The sequence below is a fragment of the Dreissena polymorpha genome, chromosome 2 (assembly GCF_020536995.1).
Source record: "Dreissena polymorpha isolate Duluth1 chromosome 2, UMN_Dpol_1.0, whole genome shotgun sequence".
Classification (NCBI taxonomy): Eukaryota; Metazoa; Mollusca; class Bivalvia; order Myida; family Dreissenidae; genus Dreissena; species Dreissena polymorpha.
Genome location: NC_068356.1, coordinates 29774391 through 29794307, shown reverse-complemented (window position 1 = coordinate 29794307; position 19917 = coordinate 29774391). Strand labels below are relative to the sequence as shown.

The window sequence follows — 19917 nt, the reverse complement described above, 5'->3', positions numbered from 1 at the left end:
GAATGACCTTGAAATGACCAGTGGTCATCTGTTAATCCTGGCCAACCTTCATGTCAAGTTTGAAGACTCTAGGTCCAAGCATACCAAAGTTATACCATGAAATAAGAACTTTAACATTTTCGAGCACGCCGCCACCCCCGCCCGCCCGCCCGCCCCACCGCCCCGCCCGACAACATCAATCTATAAGCCGAGATTTTTTCGAAAAAAATCCGGCTAAAAATTAAAAAAAGAAAAAAAGGTAACCCTCATCAGGGCTCGAACCACTGACCCCTGGAGTCCTGGAGTAAAAAATCTCACACTTAGACCACTCGGCCATCCTTCCGATACAATGTCAGGTATATTGTATACTTCATATAACCAATCCTCGTAGTTTCACAAAATATAACGACAACAACAGAACTCTCCAAATTTTTTTTTTTTTGCATTGCAACGCTTGATAATTTTCTGGTTTTTAAATCGTCAAAAGATGCATATAATGGCTATTTTAGAGCATGGTAAATGTTCAGTATTACTGTTTCCTCACAAATATCATAACTTAATCGAAAATATGCGAATCTGAAACAACTTTTTTCAATTTTGTCAATTTACCCAAACGTAAAAAGGCCCCTTTAAATAAAATAATAAAAATGCAAGAAAGATTTTTTATTAATTGCATACCCTAGGATTCGTAATCAGGACCAAGGTAAAAACAACTGCACCACTTTGGCTTTGAACATTAAAACATATTTTAATCTTATTAAGATGCTTATCCATAATCAGTCAATGTTGTTGTTTTTGTTTTTTAAGTCATAGGAGTAATTTTGAATTGAATGCATCAGTTAAAAAATATCATTTTGTAAAACAGTGAACAAGACCCTGAAACGCATTTCAACAGGTATTTTTCCCTAGTAAAGTAGGCAAACAATAACCATACTATACAAGTAAATTAAATGAATAATGGCAAGGAAAACTCGTATTCATATTGTAATGAAAACTATATGTCTTTTACACAAATTCTCTTAACTTAAACATATTCATTTGGTTAATCAAATGTAAAATAATACAAAAGGAGCAATATGATAGCAACAAATAAGTAAAAAGTCTACATAAAAATAATCCAATAGAGTATCAAACTCATTAATTCGGAGCCATTCAAAGAAATGATACTTCATATTTCTTTAACCAACTGTGCTATCATACTTGGTAATTAACCCTGTCCAACCTATGGACTTCTCCTTCTAATGAAGTCAAAATGTAACCATAACAAGATGCGTTTGTGAAACACAATGTCCCCCTATATGACGTTTGACCTTGAAGGATGACCTTGACCTTGACCCTTCACCACTCAAAATGTGCAGCTCCATGAGATACACATGCATTTCAAATATAAAATTGCTAGCTTCAATATTGCAGAAGTGACATTACATGAGAAATTTTGACCCATATATTTGACCTTGAAGGATGACCTCGACCTTGACCTTTCACCACTCAAAATGTGCAGCTCCATGAGATACACATGCTTGCCAAATATCAAGTTGCTATCTTCAATATTGCAAAAGTAATCATAAAATAAGCGATTTGGGCCACATATATTTGACCTCTGACCTTGAAGGATGACCTTGACCTTGACCTTTCAACACTCAAAATGTGCAGCTCCATGAGATACACATGCATGCCCAATATAAAGTTGCTATCTTCAATATTGCAAAAGTATTCATAAAATGAGCGATTTTGGCCACATATATTTGACCTCTGACCTTGAAGGATGACCTTGACCTTGACCTTTCACAACTCAAAATGTGCAGCTCCATGAGATACACATGCATGCCAAATATCAAGTTGCTTTATTCAATATAGCAAAATTTATTGCAAAATGTTAAAGTTGGCGCAAACCAACCAACCAACCAACAGACCAACCAACAGACCAACCAACAGAGAGGGCAAAAACAATATGTCCCCCACTACTATAGTGGGGGACATAAAAAGGGCCTTACAAAAAGGCCCATATCATTAAATAATTATTATCTCAAAATGAATAAATTATTTGCTTATTATACATAGCAAGTTGCATCCATTATTATATGCCGTCATATTTTTTTCAAATACACATTTTTTTTAAGTTGACCCCTGGGGACCTTTTAAATAACATTGTCACTTTAAAGCTCAAGACAATACCAAAATAATATTGAAATAATGCAAATACAAATAATATAGTTTTTACAGTACTGCTACAACACAATATCAATAGTCATGCAAGCATGGAACCTGTGAACCTATTACGAGCATTTCTTTTCAAAAATGTAATAAAATATATGCAAGCAATAAATAAGGTAAACATTTACTGAAATTAATTTATTTTTTCGAATACTTAAATGACTTTAATTTTGGAAAACACCTTTTATCAGACTTTTAAACGTGTGTGTTCATGATGTGACATGTGTTTGTTTAAACAGAATGGCGGCCATTAAACTGGTAAACCCATGCAAGAAGTCAGTGGACGAATGCAAGGAGTCAGTGAACTGTAATATTTGTGTTATTTGGTTTGTATACCAGTCATAGACAATGCCTTTAACTGATTGCTTTATAGATTATTCCTTTGAAATGATGGTAGTTAGTCAATAATAATTTCACAATTTTAATTTTGTATCATTTTTATTATGATGTCATGTAGAGTCAAGTTTGCTTATGAAAATGAGTTTTTTGTTATTAAAAACTTAGAGTGATAACGGTGATATGGAAATTACTTGTTACTTAACATAAATTATGAAATAATAAATAAACTTTTAGCGGTCAAATATATATATTTCTTTGTAAATAAATATAAAAGACATACAATTAAATAACATTGGTTTACACAAAAAAGTAATATACAAGTGCAAATGCAAAGCTGAAATAAATTTATATGAATGTTGTCTTGTGCATATGATATGAAATGTTAACAACAATTACAACAATTTTGATCAGATGCGGGAACATTTCAAGCAAACCAGCATGGATACATTGGTGATTAAAACCAAACCTTAACTACAAAAGATGCCACATAAATGAACATAAAAAGCCTGTGACAGAACATATATGTATAGTCATACATACATGAGCCAGGTAGTGGTGAATAGTCTGTAAATAAAGTATAACCAACAGTTGGATATCATTTATGTTTCATCATATTTAATTGGTAGAAAACATGTTTGAAACAAGACTATTGCCAAGCAATATAATGTCCCCTACCGGACCCACCATTGTCAGATTTTTTTAACTGTTGCCATAGCATTCAGAATTTTTGACGCGTAGGAACAAAATGAAATGACATGCATAATGTCCATATTGCTATCTATCCATGTTTCAAGTTTCATGAAAAAATATGAAGAACTTTTAAAGTTATCGCAGGATCCAGAAAAGTGTGACAGACAGACGCACAGAGCGCAAACCATAAGTCCACTCCGGTGAAACCTGTAGGGGACAATAAGCATGCCAATGCAATTGCAACATTAATTGCTTCTATGGGATGACAGGCCATATTAAGGTAAAAAAGAATTCACCAATTCTGAGCAAGATGTTTTTCACTATAGACTTAAAAGGATTTGTTCACAGGTTTGGGCCTTTGACATATTGTTTTACCCTGTCTGTTGATTTGTTTGTTGGTTTGTTTGTTTGTCCCAACTTGAACAATATTGAAGATAGCAACTTCATATTTGCTATGCATGTGTATCTCATGGAGCTGCACATTTTGAGTGGTGAAGGTCAAGGTCATCCTTCAAGGTGAAAGGCCAAATATATGGGTCAAAATCGCTCATTTAATGTACACTTTTGCAATATTGAAGCTAGCAACTTGATATTTGGCATGCACATGTATCTCATGGAGCTGCACATTTTGAGCGGTGAAAGGTCAAGGACATCCTTCAAGGTCAAAGGTCATATATATGGGGACATAGTGTTTCACAAACACATTGCTTGTTTAAGTTTCAACTATTTGTCATTTGATGTTTTGAATTCATAATTGTACACAGCAGAATTAAAAGGCCTCGGTATAATAGCAGAAATGGAGTTTGAGAAAGAGAAAAACAATGACAAAAGTTGAGTCATTCTGGGCTATATCCAGTGACCTTTTAAATAACAGACAATTGCAAGAATCTCTATACTATTTTGACAATTGCATAATGATATTAATTTTATACTTTACATATGTACGTGATCCATGCTTTGTCACAAAACATAACATAAACATCAGAAACACCCCAAATTATTCAATTGTTTTGTATTTTTCACACTGATAATTTTCATTACTTCAAATGATGATTTTATTTAGTATGAGTTTATGTTATTAGAGTTATTTTGCTTGCTGATGTATTGCGCTATTTTATATTTGAAATATGTGAAAACAAAATGGAAAGTCGCCTTTCGGTCAATCTGTGAACAAGTCCCTTTAAAAAGGAAAGCTGTAACTCATCTGAGAATGAACATATTGTGTGCAGAACAAGTACATTGTAAGCACTTCAAAAGATATAACTTTAATTACTGTATATAACATATCTTGATTTTACATCAACAAGACGCCAATGTTTATTTTAAATATAAACTGATAATAGCTAAAATTATGGCATGTAAAATGCAACCTGTAATTATCATGGAAGGCTGTTATTATTTAAGCAAGAATATAAGTTGTGTCCATGCAACTGATTAGACTGATATCTACAATACATTGGTGGAAAGTAATCGGAAGCAAATGCATGCAGTAACAAAGACTAAATACATTTAAACAAAAACAGTCATAAACCAACAAAAGTATTGTTATTTCCTATTGAACAAAAATGAAAATTTCATTAAAATGTAATAAAAAGACACCCTATTTTACACCATAAAATAGACCCATAAGACAACCAGCACTTTTCATTACGACAAATTTTTAAGGACACAATTTATACAATCTCAAAAAATGTGCCAGGAAACACTGACTGCTTCAGCAGGACTCCAATAAGGCCACAAAACTATCTTCAAACAAAACTTCAATGTGTTATGGAACTACGGTTATGGAGAGGATGCCATGTGTTTCACAGAACATAAAGTTTATTTCACACTTCCCATTTTACTTCTAATTCTGATTTCCCAATACTCAAATTTCCTCATAATTTGTTTTATTACTAGAACATTTGTTAACTTAATGTTTATGGAAAGTTACCAATATTAGGGTACCTGAATATCTGAATACTAGTATATTGATAGTTAACAAGAGCTGTCTCCATAGGATGACATATGCCCCCCAATAAACGCTTTGATAGAAGTTATTGAAATGCACTAAGTGACCCTGTGACCTAAATTTTGACCCAGCATGACCCATATTCGAACTTGGCCTAGATATTGTCTAGATAAAACTTCTGACCAAGTTTGGTAAAGATCAAATGAACTATTTGAATAAGAGAGCGGACACAAAAAAAGTGACAGACTGACAGACTGACCGATGGACAGTGCGAAAACTATATACTCCCTTTTCTTCGAAAGGGGGCATAAAAAGGACCTAAATTTCCTACTAAGGTAAGTTAAAACTGCCAAATATTGCAAATGTTATTGCAGAAAACCCCTCACTACACCCCTACAGCGATGTATACAATTTTAAATAAGGGTATAAATTGAACATTTTAACAAACATGTTATGAATACACATGTTACAAAGGCAAAGTTCAAGTAATAAATTCAGAATCATAACAAATGTGCAGTAATATCAATTACAAATTACAGCATGACTAATACACCCTGCACCACTTTGTAAGATTCATTCAAGGGCAGATAACTCCTGCATGTGTGGATCACTGGGAAAAAATGTATCTTTTACAAAAAGACTTAATAGCAAGTTTAAAGGGCACCTAACTGTGGAATCTTTAGGATTAAGTGTCTTGTACGTCTGCACTTTATGTTGATAACATATTTTATATTTAATCGATAAAGAAATTTAAAAGTCTTTCGCTCTACAAACGTTAATTTTTTTTCATGCAAACCGACAGAATGAAAGACAAAGCGACTTAGTGACACCAATATTTTATTTAACACTGGCAGGTGCTATAAATATGTTAAAAGAAATACCAGTTATAAAGAAAGAAGTGCAGATATATCAAACAAAATAAAACAAAATTAATGTTAAATAAACATGACATAAACATATCATTCAAAGCACACAAATGAAACATTTGTTACAAACAATTATAAAAATGTACACAGTTTGCTGAACAGAATGGGTCACTTAAAGGGGGCTTGGGTGTTTACCTCTGCCATCCAGGATAATATCAATTTCCGAGATCTCCTGACTGCCCACCATCTGTGGCCCTGAATGACCCTGGTGTAGAACTGTTGCATAGCTCTCTAGCCGCCAGGGTGAGGTGGATGCTTTGGGCAGGGCCGTATCTTTCTTTGGTGACGACGAGTAGGGCCTGGGCATTTCGGAACTCAAACTCGGGTGAGGCTTACCTGTGTGGCCGCGAGGTGGGGTGCTGTCAGAGCCGGAATCGGGTCGACGTACGGAGCCTGCGTAACTGATTGGGTTGGAGGCCTGTATGAGAGGGCGGTCTGCGGCGCTACCTGGGGGCTCAGAGACCATGCCTCCCTCAGTTATACGACCATCCAAACTGAAAATCATTAGTTTTTAGCATTAGCTGAATGATCCCAACACTAACTTGAAAAGGTAAACTTTATTTACAACAGTTTTTTAATCACTTTTTGAAATGTAAATATTAAATATGCTCATCAAAGCAAAATGAATACATAGATCCTCATATGGGTATTTTCAGCATTTGTATATTTTCTGCAATAAACATACCTATTGTTCATGATTGTTTTTGAACCCCACATTTTCATTCCATTAAAACCAATAACAACTACCAAAAGTTGAATTTATACCTGTGTTGTCTCAACAAAGTGCACTCTCCCCCTTCATTAGGGTCAAGGTTGTAAATATAAAGGTAGCCATCTTGGGAGGCCACCAACAGGCGTGGGATCTTCTGAATACTGTGGAAAAAAAAGAAAACAAAATAATTGCATTTGACCATACATTCAATGTATTTTCTTCTGATAATCTGAAGAATTAAAAACTTGCATTTAACTAAAAGTTTTACTTCATAACTTACTTCATAACAAAAACGCCCTTATTTGATTCTTAAGAAAATAAACTTACATCAGTCACCAACATTTTAAATTACAGTAAAGTAACAAAATAAAATTGTTATGAGCACATACCAGTAAGCTTCAACTTCATATATATATGTATATTGTTTTATCTTTAAGGTGATAGCACACAACACATGACTGATAGGAGTGAATTCTGTTGATGTGTTATTCTTTGCAAGTTTTCAGCTTTATAAATATGCCTTCATATAGCAAGGCATTTAATTTCACATTTGTAACAAGCATCGCTTTCATAAGCTCTTGATATGCAATCATCATTTATGCATACAACTCTGACATGGAATCTGTAAGATTTAATTTTGTCAAATCTATGCACTAGCAGACAGACAGGCAGTCCAAAGGAAAGTGCCACATACCTAGCTATTGCACAGACGTTCTTGAGGCCCTGAGAGGGCAGCTTACACACAGCGAATGCTCTCCACTGGTTGAACATGTCGGACACAGCGCCAGGCAGGTAGTTCTTGGAGATGTTCAGGGCCTGGCCCATGAATCCTGACCAGCTGGACTGCTCCTCCTGGGCCCTGCCACTGACAGCAAGCAAACATCACGGTGAGCAACGTACTGGCAAAACTGGGCTTGATGCATGTGCTAGCAAAGTCATTCCAGATAAAAATGTACAGTCAGAACAGGCTAATCAGGGACGACCATTTCCGTCTAGACTGCATTTTCGTTTAGAAGAGACTTCCTTTGAAGGGGCCTTTTCACAGATTTTGGCATGTTTTGAAGTTTGTCATTAAATGCTTTATATTGATAAATGTAAACATTAAATTTTAAAAGCTCCAGTAAAATATCAAAAATTAAATTAAAAAAGCAAAAAAAAGTAGCCCACAGCAGGGCTCGAACCAGAGACCCCCGGAATCCTGAAGTAAAAACTCATTAGCCAACTGAGCTATTCTGCCAAGCATACATAGGCTGCGTCTTTTATACGTTATATAAGAACTCTTCGTAGTTTCACAAATTTAAACAACAACAACAGAACTCTCCAAATTATTCAACCGTTTTGCGTTGCAACGCTTTATAATTTTTAGGTTTTTAAATCGTCAAAAGATGCATATAATGGCTATATTAGACAATGGCAAATGTTCAGTAATACTATTTCCTCACAACTATCATAACTAAACCGAAAATTTGCGAATCTGAAACAACTTTTTTCAATTTTGTAAATTTACCAAACCGTGAAAAGATCCCTTTAAACCAAAAATTCCCAAAAAGCGTAAAGTGTCGTCCCTGATAAGCCTTTTTAGGTCATATCACAACTGTCAGTTAAACCAGTCTCACTTTGCCTGAGTAAGCTTGCTCTCAAGGCCTAATTACATCCACTTTTGTCATTAAATGACATCTGAACTTCTTGAATCGGAGGGGTTAAATAGCTGAAGGAATAGTTTCAATGCCAATCCACATGAGTTATGTGGCCTCAGGCCTGTAGCCAGGGTTTTGAAAAGGGGGGTGCGAATTTTCCTTTCAACGATTGTTATTGAACAACAAAGTAGCTAGGGGAATAGGTGCGGGGGGGGTGTCCCCCTCCTGCAATCGGGGGGTTTGGAGGTCCTCCCAATAGAATATTTTGAAAATGACACGTAAACTCATGCATTCTGGTGACTTTTTATCTGTATTTAGAGACTGAAGTTAAAGAGCATTTTACATGAAATTTCACTTTCATTGACCATACTCAGTGACTGCTCGACATGTATATGATATAACATACATGTATTCCACACTACCGTTTTTCATTTACCACCTTTTTCTACCAGTCACGAAAATATTTTATACGGTGTATGACCCGACACTAGTATGCGCGCACACACTTTGTTTTCAAATGCAACAACAAATTAACAGAATGTAAAATCAACAATAAGAACGGTATAAATATATCATTATTTATTTGAATCTTGATAAAATTGGTTTATTTTACAATTCAAAAATTCAACCATTCATATATCAAGCAAATTAATAGGAAATATTTGACTTTTTTTCTAAACAATTGTTTGTCTGCTACTATGGATTGTTCCAGAGGCCTAGCATAACTCTAAACGGGCTAGCGTATTGTACAACAGACACTGATTAACAAAACTGGGTCTTCTCTAATCTTCAGCAATACTACACAGAAACAAAAGTGGTTACTGGTATAACTGGTTACTTTTTCTGAACAAATTTCAGAAACAAATAACAATTAAGGCTTCATAAAGACCCTATAACCACAAGCTAATGGCCCTTTGGTTTCAAAGTCCTTAAACACTGTAAACCAGGGCATTGAAACAAAGATGGACTTATTTGCCCATTATGCTCAAGATCCGACACATTTAATGCACATTAAACATTAAAACGTCCACCTGAATATATGTTATAACGGTTTAAATTCATCATAACAACTTAGGTCTCACATTTCGCTGTCAAAACTTCTGTTGATTTCAACATTTCTACGGTTTAAAATTGTAAATAAAAAGCACGGGTTATCTTGGAAATGACTTCATCGAGAAATTAATTTTATGGTGACCTGTCGATAGCCTATTCAACATTATTGTAACGCTTAAATACGAAGACTCACTGGATTCAGGGAAAAGATAAATAACCGTTTTTAAAATGAATACAGTTGGGTGCTACTTATAATACTCTTTTTTTTTTACTTGTCAAAAAACATTGGGTGCGAACGCACCCAATGCACCCCCCCCTGGCTACGGGTATGGGCCTGGCTGTGAAGGATCAATACAGTAATTTTCATATATAAGTACAGTGCTCTACCATGCTAGCTGGCCTATAATGCAGGCAAGTATAATATGATCACAAAATATAAATTAAATAAAATTAAATCTGACTGCATAAGTAGTTTCTGAAAAATACTATGTAATGTTAGTAAATAAATGATTAAAATTACAGCTACAAATGCTGAAATACACATTATTACTTGCATTGAAATTATATCTGTAAACGCTTACTTTTCTCAATGTTATAAACAACATTTTGGATCAAATCTGAATGCACCTGTATTAGTTCTATATGTCTGACTTGCATATTTTACAAAACACAAAGAGATCAAATGTACTGCTATACCAGTACCTTGTTAACCAACTCACAGTACTCACCTAGTCTCTTTCTGAGTCTCAAGTTTAAATATATGAACGGTTTCTGTATTGCTTGATGCACACAAGTATGTTGAATCGAAACTAAATGCAAGGGCATATATATGCACACATCTGAAAAACACAAAAAAATCACATACATGTTATTGAAGAAAATTCATCAGGAGACAAAGTGTCCTGATCAACCTGAAGCACTCATCTTAGTTTAAGGTACACCTTCACTTGACCTGGTGACTTAGTTTTACACCAATTGACCTAGTTTAAACATGGCTTTAAATAGCATTGTCAAGATAAACATTCTGACTACTGTAATTACTCTAAGTTTTTGGACACTTAATAATAATTATATTTTTTGTGTGCGAAAATTTAGATACCTTAAATATTCAAAAATTTCAGATGTCCGAAAATTTAGAGGCAAAAAATAAATGTCCGAAAATTATAATTATATTGAAATAGAAGCAAGTAATCAATGCACAATAGTGTTTCTACTTTAAAAAAAAAAAAAATTCACATCTTGCTTACTCTTGCCTGAAATGATACAGAACAAAAAGTAAAAACATTGAACATACTGCTTCCTTATTAGGATGATACCATTAAAAATGCTTTTGAGTGAAGCGATTGTTTTCTACCGGTATACATGGTTATTTACCCAATTACACAAATATTATGGCCCATTGCCTTCAGGCATGCATCTCCCAGGTTTTATGACCTTAATCCGTTTGTAAAACCCCATTATCAAAGTGTCACAAATAAGCAAATACAGTGCCAAAATCTGGTAAAATAGTGCTGTAAAATATACTGTCCGAAAATATGGTAAGACTGAGTCATTAATGTGGCCCCTAGAGTGGTAACAAGGTTGGTTTATTCAAGTTTGACCTAGTTGTTTTATCACACATTTGACTTGAATTTTAACTTGGTTTAGATAGTCATGAAAAAAATTTGACCAAGTTTCATTCAGATTCAATCATAAATGTGGCCTCTAGAGTGGTAACTTGGTTTTTCTAAGATTTGACCTGGTGACCTAGTTTTTGGACGCCTGTTACCCAGATTCTATCTTGCACTGGATATTGATAAGATAAACATTGTGACCAAATTGAATTATATTCTCTCTTTTTCTCTCTCTTTTTAACATAAACAACAAAAATTAAACAATATAACATCTTAATAGTAGTTTATCAGTATAATACAATGTATGTGTGACTAAATGCAAATAAAATTTACCTAAATACTTTTGGATGTAATTATCCTTTTTTTCTCATATATTTCCTTTCATTAAATTTTGAATTGTTTACGTTATACATAATGAACCCTATGTCAAGGTCGTCCGCTGTACAATTTCTTGAATCAAAAATGGATTGACCAACTTGTCTTGCAAGTTAAGCAATTTCAGCGCCATCGATTAAAAAAAAAGTCAACCAATGGAAACACCGCTTTGTTAGCATTGTTATATATGCATAGATTTTATGTTGAGTGTTTCTTTTATAACGCTTTTTGACAGTTATACGTAAAGACATTTTTAAATGATTAGGTTTTTATTAAAGCACCGCACCAACAGTGCAAAGTACCCTAATTTATACATGGTCCAGCCCAGTAAAATCTGGCTGACCATATGGCCGTATACAACCTTTTTAACCGCAGAGTTTTTATGTTAAGCAGTGTGCTCGGGCAATGCTTTTTAACCAAAGTCCCAAGGGTAAAGAACTCCATTAACGTGAATCATAACTGATGCCTCCAGAAAGTTAAGACTAAAAATTTACACAACATGACCCATAAGGTAGACATTGACTGACAACAATAGCTCACCATTTAATTTGTGCTCAGGTGAGGCATTTCAAAATAAATCTATGTCTTGTCAGATTTTTTCTATGCTTACCTTTTCATTCCTCTTCGAAATTCAAACAGTTTCTGACCATCAGGCACAGAAAACACTCTTATCACAGTGCCCTGTACAGAAAACAATCAAACCAAATTTATATAACAGCATCATAAAAAATTCACTAAATTAATTTAATAACTTATGGTACATAATCATCTCAAAGCCAATTAATAAGAACTCTGTGCAATACATTATTACACCTACTATGTGTGTTAATTACTTGATATGAAATCTAAAAACACTAATGACTTTTGATTTACAATAAATATACAAAATAATGAAAAATCTTTTCAAAATCAAATTAATTATATTTCCTCTGATCTCTAATCTTGACCATTGTTTACCTTCTCTGAAGCAGTGGCTATTTTGGTTCCTTGAGCATTAAAGGCAATGGCAGCAAGAGGATTATCATGGGCTGGTATCATAGTCACAGCACGCTAGAAAAACATTCATATGTGTGAAATTTATCCTTAATCAGCAAAAATAAAAATAAACTTCCATTTACAATTTAAGATGCAATAAATTGCTGAATGTCAAATATTGAAATGCTCAAAATAAGATTAAATAAATATGTTTCCATTCTTACATGAATATCTCTTGTGTTAGAGAATTTTTTTAAAGATACATACTTATAAACATATCACATAAAAACACTTTTTTGTATTTAAAAATATACAAAGGTGTAAGAGCTACACAATGACAATACTTACTAGGTTAATGGTGTCAAATATTTGAACTTCTCCGATCTGGTTACTGCCTGGGTAGGCAAGGTAGCTGTTGTCATTGTTAATGGAAAGGGCACATAGACCATGGGGATTGGGGGGAGTGTCTCTGATTGTGTGCAAGACCTTCATATCTCGGATATTGTGGATGTACAGGCTCTCTTCTAGACACACTATAAGTCTCTAAAATGAGAGACCAGTTGTTGTTTTTTCAACAATATTTTAACCATAACAAATGCTCACCTTTCTTGAATAGTCAAGACAAAAATGACATGAAAAATTTGATTTACATGTTCATTAGTTTCAATTTGTAAACAAAAATACAGAAATGTATTTTTCATCAGCCAAACATAAAACCTTATTTTAAACTTAATGTCTTCTTAGACAATCATCAAGCTGGTTTCAGTAGCTCAAAGCAAACATTCAGTACTTAGTATTTAACAGTAAAAATTCTTAATAATCATTAAATGATACTTGTAATAACCACAATACCTGTCGGTTTAGCTTCACAGCTAATATGGAGTTCGAATAGCTGTAGTTGCATATTTCTGTACCTTTCTTGAAATGGCATACTTTAAGTTTCCTGGGCGATGAAAGACTAACAATGGCAACAAGACTACTTGAGAACAGACGTTCCACTATACAGATGTCTTCACAGGCTAAAACATAAATGTACATGTGTCAGTCACATTATCTTTTAAAGGACACTTTGGGGCAAATTTACACCAAAATACCCTCAGATTGCACTAAGATGCTTAATATTGAGCTGAACTTTCCTACAAATATTTAAATGCTAATTTATTAGTATATGATTAGGACCCAAATATGCCTGTCTTGTAATTAAAAAACATTTAAGCAGTATCATTAGAACAGTGGTTTTATTTACTGTAAAATTATAAATAGTTTATACTTTATACTGGCTGTGATAATTAAATATTAACAAAAAACTACATGACAAGTAGTTAAAAAAATCAATCTCATACTAGTTTCCATCTATGATTGAGGATTGTACTCATTTTAGCTCAACTGATAATACTAGTTATATATCTGACATACCGGGGTATATTGTTTTCAAAAAAAAATAAGCGTGATCTAAATTACATAACCAATTTTTGATTTTCAAGATAAGATCTGATACGCATGTAGCAAAACATTGCTTGTTCATCTTAGCTGATAATATTTTGATGTCAAAATAAATCACTAAAATTATACAATACCATTTTCATAAATTTGGTCCAACTTTTCCACAGAACTAAGTGAAAAAAGTTTATATCCGGATTTCTTGCCAACTGCAAGTGATCTGGAAAGAAAATTATCATTCTGACTAGAGACCAGAAATGTGTAACAGAGACTAATGCACCCAAGACATGACTCCCTTTCTTCTAACAATCATCTGAGCATAAAGGTCAATCAGTTGTGAAAGTTACATATCTGCCATAACCCATCACAGTCTAAAATCATTTCTTTATGATCACCTATACATTAAAGCCATTAAACTGTGAAACTTTAACCAAGATCCACCAGTGGTAAGAGAAGATTTAAAAACACAAGATTTTCCAATTATCTATTATATAGTAGAAAAAACAAACAAATGGCAATAATTATGCAAAAACTCGTCACATCAAAAATTCCTTTCTTTACCATCATCTACACATTAAGGTTGTCTAACCTACATTAGTAATTGTCGGCTTGGAAACTACTTAAATGGTAACTGGGTACTCTTAAGCTTTCTTATATTTAATCTGGGTACGGAAATTATACTAACGCATAACAGGCCAATTAAGACTGTACCGGAGTGTTATTCCCACCCAAAATCCAATGTTGTAAAACGCGTTACAGTATACAAAACAAATTTTTTTTTTTACAAAACCTCTCTTAACATGCTTTTTAGTAGGAGTTTCGATAATATAGAGGCCATTTTACAGAATATTGACATACAAATGAACACAATTAATTGACTAGAAATGGCGCAGCAGAGGCCGACGTGTATCCCCACGCCGCATGTTTGACCCAGGGGCGCCCAAGGGTTGGTAATGGGGCCATGCATAGTTGAGATTGACCGTATTGTCATAAGAGAAGTTCAGTATAATTAAAAGTGAATCAGTGTAGAAATGAAGAAGTTATAGTAAAAGGCAATTTTGGGTGGGTGTGGTCTATGTGGGCGGGGAGCCCCAGGTTTGGTAATGGGACCATGCATAGTTGAGATTGACCGTATTGTCATAAGAGAAGTTCAGGATCAATTTGAAGTGAATCGGAGTAGAAATGAAGAAATTATAGTAAAAGGCAATTTTGGGTGGGTGTGGTCTATGTGGGCAGGGTGCCCCAGCTGAAGTCTCAAGATCGCAAAATTGCATTATTGATTATGGAACACTCGATATTATGACGTTCTACGCATTGGCATATTAAAACACAGCGCCCGATTATTTAAAACACGGTACCTGCCGGGAAACACATTTTTCGGCTTCGATTATTTCGGTCGGAAATTGGGATTTTTTTTTATAATTGGGAAAAAACATCCATATTTGGCATTGGGAATGGGTCAGCCTATTGGACCGTGAGATAGGCAGAAAAAGGCCTGCCTCCGCCTATGGCAGGGAATAACAAGAGATGTGTTTGTCAGAAACACAATGCCCCCTACTGCACCACTTTGAAGCCATATTTTTGACCTTTGACTTTGAAGGATGACCTTGACCTTTCACCACTCAAAATGTGCAGCTCCATGAGACACATGCATGCCAAATATCAAGTTGCTATCTTCAATATTGCAAAAGTTATGGGCAATGTTAAAGTTTTCAGACGGACAGACAGACTGACTGACAGTTCAACTACTATATTCCACCCTACCGGGGCATAAAAAGGGTTACAATTACCAATTCAGCGTTTGAATTGCTGGGTATGTTTCAGTACATTTCCCTTACTCGGAGTACATTAAAGTATACTTAAAAGTACCAGGGGTACATTTAATTAGTACCAGAGCCGGCAATGACCAATCGAGCGTCATTCAAGCGTGAAAGTTTGCACAGTCACATTTGGAAAAGTGCATGCCTAATAAACATATTGTAACAAAAAAGGCTTTAAGAATGGTTAAGAGGATTTTGCTAACACTAACTGAAATTGAAAATAAAAATGACATTGTGCACGTTGGTAAATAAGGCATTGGCAAATACTTGCTAGTGGTAAAAAAAGTAAAATTAGAGCTCTGAATCTGAATGGGTACATTGTAGGTAACTAGCTCTGAAGCCTGATGGGTCATTTTCGGCTCTGGTGCTAATTTAAGTACTTTAATAAAAATCCAGGGTAGGAAAATATCCAGGGTAGGAAAATATACTAAAAAGTATCTTGGAGTAAACTTCGGTGCTTTTCGGCATATTTTCCATACCTGAATAACCAGGGGTTATGGAGGTTTCGGTAAATGACAAGTTCGGTAAATTGATTTATATAGTAAATGCCGTGGAGGTTTCGGTAAATTGGTATAAATAGAGATTATCGCCCCTATTGTCGATAAGCGTGAACATTAATTGAGTTGTTTGGTACTAATTAAATTATCTGTTTAAATGTACGGAGTTGATTTTATCAATTTAGAGATGTTTGCAAAGTGTTAATATTAATTATCCAGCAATTTCACATTAAATTGGACAGTGTCATAAATGTATCTCATTTTTATTAGAAATGAAATTAAATTAAATCAGCATGCGGAAAATCTGAATGATAATAATGTGTCGTATTAATATTGTACTGTGTCAAAAATGTATCTTATTAATATGTGACTACTCCCTCATTTTTTTTAAATGACATGAAATATTCAAATATGCCCTATATATATATATCATATTTACTTGTACTTTGTCATAAATGTATCTCATTTTTATTAGAAATGAAATGAAATTAAATCAGCATGCGGAAAATCTGAATGATAATAATGTGTCGTATTAATATTGTACTGTGTCATAAATGTATCTTGTTAATATGTGACTACTCCCTCATTTTTTTTAAATGACATGAAATATTCAAATAGGTCATATATATATTGTATCCATGTTTTACTTGTTGCTTATTTATAATATATGGTAAATAAAACGGATTACGAAGTCAATCAGTTATTTTTTTATTCAACGGATTTGTTCAGGCAAAAAATGATATCAGTTATTTTGGCCGTAAAACCCATTGTTCCAGTACAGTAGCCAGGTGCCTGTGTATTAAGTTGATAAGATAGTGATCATCACAGCAGCTTGCTATTACACAGTGCATTCATTCTGCTGGCATTGTGTTAGATTTCATTTTTATCAGTTTTCAATTATGTGTATCTCTTCGCTTAACTCAACATTCAATGGCACGCGCACTTAACATAATTATAAAACATAACGCGTATCATTATATTACTTTTTATTAATTACGTACACGTATTAGATTTTATATATTGTTTTTTTCTTGTGTTTTTCTCAACCAGAAAGAAATAATAAAACATGTAATATAAAATTCAACATTTGGCCTCCATGTGGCAAGAGCTTTGGTTTCATATTCATTATGTTGGCTACCTACCCCATGTTTATATATTGAGAAATTGAGTGTTTATCGGTGTCTAAAATACTATTGCGCTTTATATTTAAACTGAAATCATTTTTATTAAATCATATTTTACAAGAAACTTTTTTAAATAACATTAAACTTAATTGAAGATCTTACATTGATTCCGCCATAAATCATTATTTAGTATTACTATTATGTTATTTAAATAAAAGCACCAATTATATAAAAAAAACACAGTATTGCGTTATTTAAATCGTAAATTTACCTACAATTTTCTAACAGAATTCGTTTTTCAGAGATAGCTCATTCATTTCCCTTAATTCTTTACCGTAGGCATGGCATTAATTACTCAACTCAAAATTAATCCACAGTTTGCAAATAAATGCCCCTATGTTATTGTAAGCCAATAATAGGTGTCATTAACACCTCGTTGTAGGTGTACCACCTGTATAAAAACCAATTTACCGAAACCTCCACGGCATTTACTATATAAATCAATTTACCGAACTTATCATTTACCGAAACCTCCAGCACCCAATAACCAGTTGAGCAGCTCTCAATCAACTGAGGTGTCCGATATTTAATTATCATTCCCTCAATGTTGAATGACAACTCTCACCATATGTAATGTATTAAGCAACATCCCATCATAATAGTATTATAAAGCAAGATGCAAAGTTTATGGGAATGAACCAATATTATCTGCAATATGATAAATAAGGCTAGTTTCTTTTTGTGTTTGTTATTGTAATTATTTGCTTTAGTTTGACTCTACACTATAGCCTGTCTTTTTCAAACAACTTGTATATTGGTAAGCTCAGTGCTTTTATCAGAATGGGTCATATTGGCACCTATTTAAGACTAATTGATGATAGATTGATAAAGCGTTACTCCCATATTGAAACGACATAATATAGATCTATGAAGACTTTTGTTATAAAAAATCTTTCTTACGTGCAGTCCTGGTTAAAATTAACAAAGAGAAGATCGGACTGATCGTCCCCTGCTTGGCTTGCTAGGTTCATTAGTCCGGTCCAACCTCTTGAGACGCTGCTGTATATGTGCTCCGTGATGTCAGCAAAACTTGCAACGCATTTTCTTAAATAACATAACTGATTGTTTTGATGGTTGACATTTTAAGAAATGACCTATTTCCAAATGATTTGATTGGTTCATTACTCATAATCGGAATATGTTTCTTTTTATCCTTCTGGAAATAGGTTAGAGCGCACACAGCAGTTAACCTATCAAGCTTCCTACTTAACAGTCGGACATTTACATATGTCTATGATAGCAACACCAATTTATTTTCCAAATCGTTCATTGACTTTGTACTTTTCCACATGATTTCTGTCGTTTAGTCTGTACCAGTTTAATTCTAGATACTATTTTATTCCTACTTTTTTCGTAATCTCTATTGACTGTGCAAAATATTAGTACCCACTCCATGTTTTTTTAGCTGTAAATGGGGATGTTTGTTTAGTCAGTGCATATACAAAACTAAGCTTGCACATGTTTATCTTTATTTAAATTGGATTTAATTACGTTTAATCACTATATTTCAGTATTTATACACGAAAAAAGTATTCGTATACATTTATGTTCAAAATGTATATTGTATAAACAATATATACTATATTTCAATTGGGAAAAACTAGTTATCCGAATAGAACGAATACGTACTACGCAAAATGGCTGCTTCGGGAAATAAATTTTCAACAAAAGTATATTTTTATTAAAGTAATATAGACTCATTTCCGTTTTCTTTGAAGCCTTTTTATAAACGGAATCGGGAGCTCTCTGATTGTGTTCTTTTCAATAGTGGATATCAACAATACGTCGCTCATAAAGAACATCTCAAAACTTTTTTCTGGTGTGTAGTTTAAGTTAGAACTCACAAAAGAATGTTATTATATTTTTTTTACTTTTGCTTGATGTCGTTTTAAAAACAACAAACAAAATGGTGTTGCCACTACAAACTGAATTATCATGCATATCACATAAGCACTCTTTTGTGATGTTTACAGATAAAATATGAGATAGTGCGTGTTTAAGAAAATAGTATAAAAACACGTAACAAATACTGTACGGTAGAAACCACGTACTTGACGGTTTATAAATGTTAAAATCATGTTGAAACCATTCACTAGTCGTTTTTAGGAAAGTGACAACTGGCCTAGCTATACAATACAGAACAATATATACAAAACGACACAAAACACGTTCATGATTACAGCCTTTAAGACTTAAAAATATGCAAGATTGTAAGAACAAATACGCTCCGTCGAAAGAAGACGTGACAAGTAGTTTTTTTACCTACCGGAATGACTATAGGTTTTTGCGCTGACACTAAACGCGTTTTTTGTTTACACGCTTAGATTGTTTTAAATATTTTTTATCAAGACGATAATATTTACTAAGTTAACTATTAAATTTGCTATAACTTTTGCTGCATTTGACCATAATCGCATAATGAAATTACAATATTGACAATTGTTTTCTAAATGAAAAACGGCGTTGATATAATTAGATATGGAAATAATCCATGCAAAATGATCAGTTAAGG

At 33.7% G+C, this 19917-nt stretch overlaps 1 protein-coding gene across 18 annotated transcripts in view; it reads right to left on the bottom strand.

Moving 5' to 3' along the window:
• The window catches only part of LOC127866408 (WD repeat domain phosphoinositide-interacting protein 2-like), a 33615-nt gene extending 15104 nt beyond the window's left edge, over positions 1-18511 (bottom strand). For 16 of the 18 annotated variants that reach the window (XR_008042982.1, XR_008042983.1, XR_008042984.1 and 13 more), the window contains exons 1-11: positions 18306-18511; positions 14042-14124; positions 13317-13483; positions 12813-13007; positions 12447-12539; positions 12100-12170; positions 10230-10340; positions 7506-7676; positions 6865-6972; positions 6436-6593; positions 3073-3096 (exon numbers count right to left, since the gene is read on the bottom strand). Coding sequence is in view for 2 of the 18 variants with exons in the window: in XM_052406910.1 (XP_052262870.1) it covers positions 3073-3096; positions 6436-6593; positions 6865-6972; positions 7506-7676; positions 10230-10340; positions 12100-12170; positions 12447-12539; positions 12813-13007; positions 13317-13483; positions 14042-14124; positions 18306-18376 (1252 nt within the window). In the remaining 16 variants the exon portion in view is untranslated. The remainder of the gene's footprint in view (positions 1-3072; positions 3097-6435; positions 6594-6864; positions 6973-7505; positions 7677-10229; positions 10341-12099; positions 12171-12446; positions 12540-12812; positions 13008-13316; positions 13484-14041; positions 14125-18305) is intronic. The other 2 variants (XR_008042997.1, XM_052406911.1) reach the window with 1 other exon arrangement.
• Positions 18512-19917: the final 1406 nt, after the last annotated feature.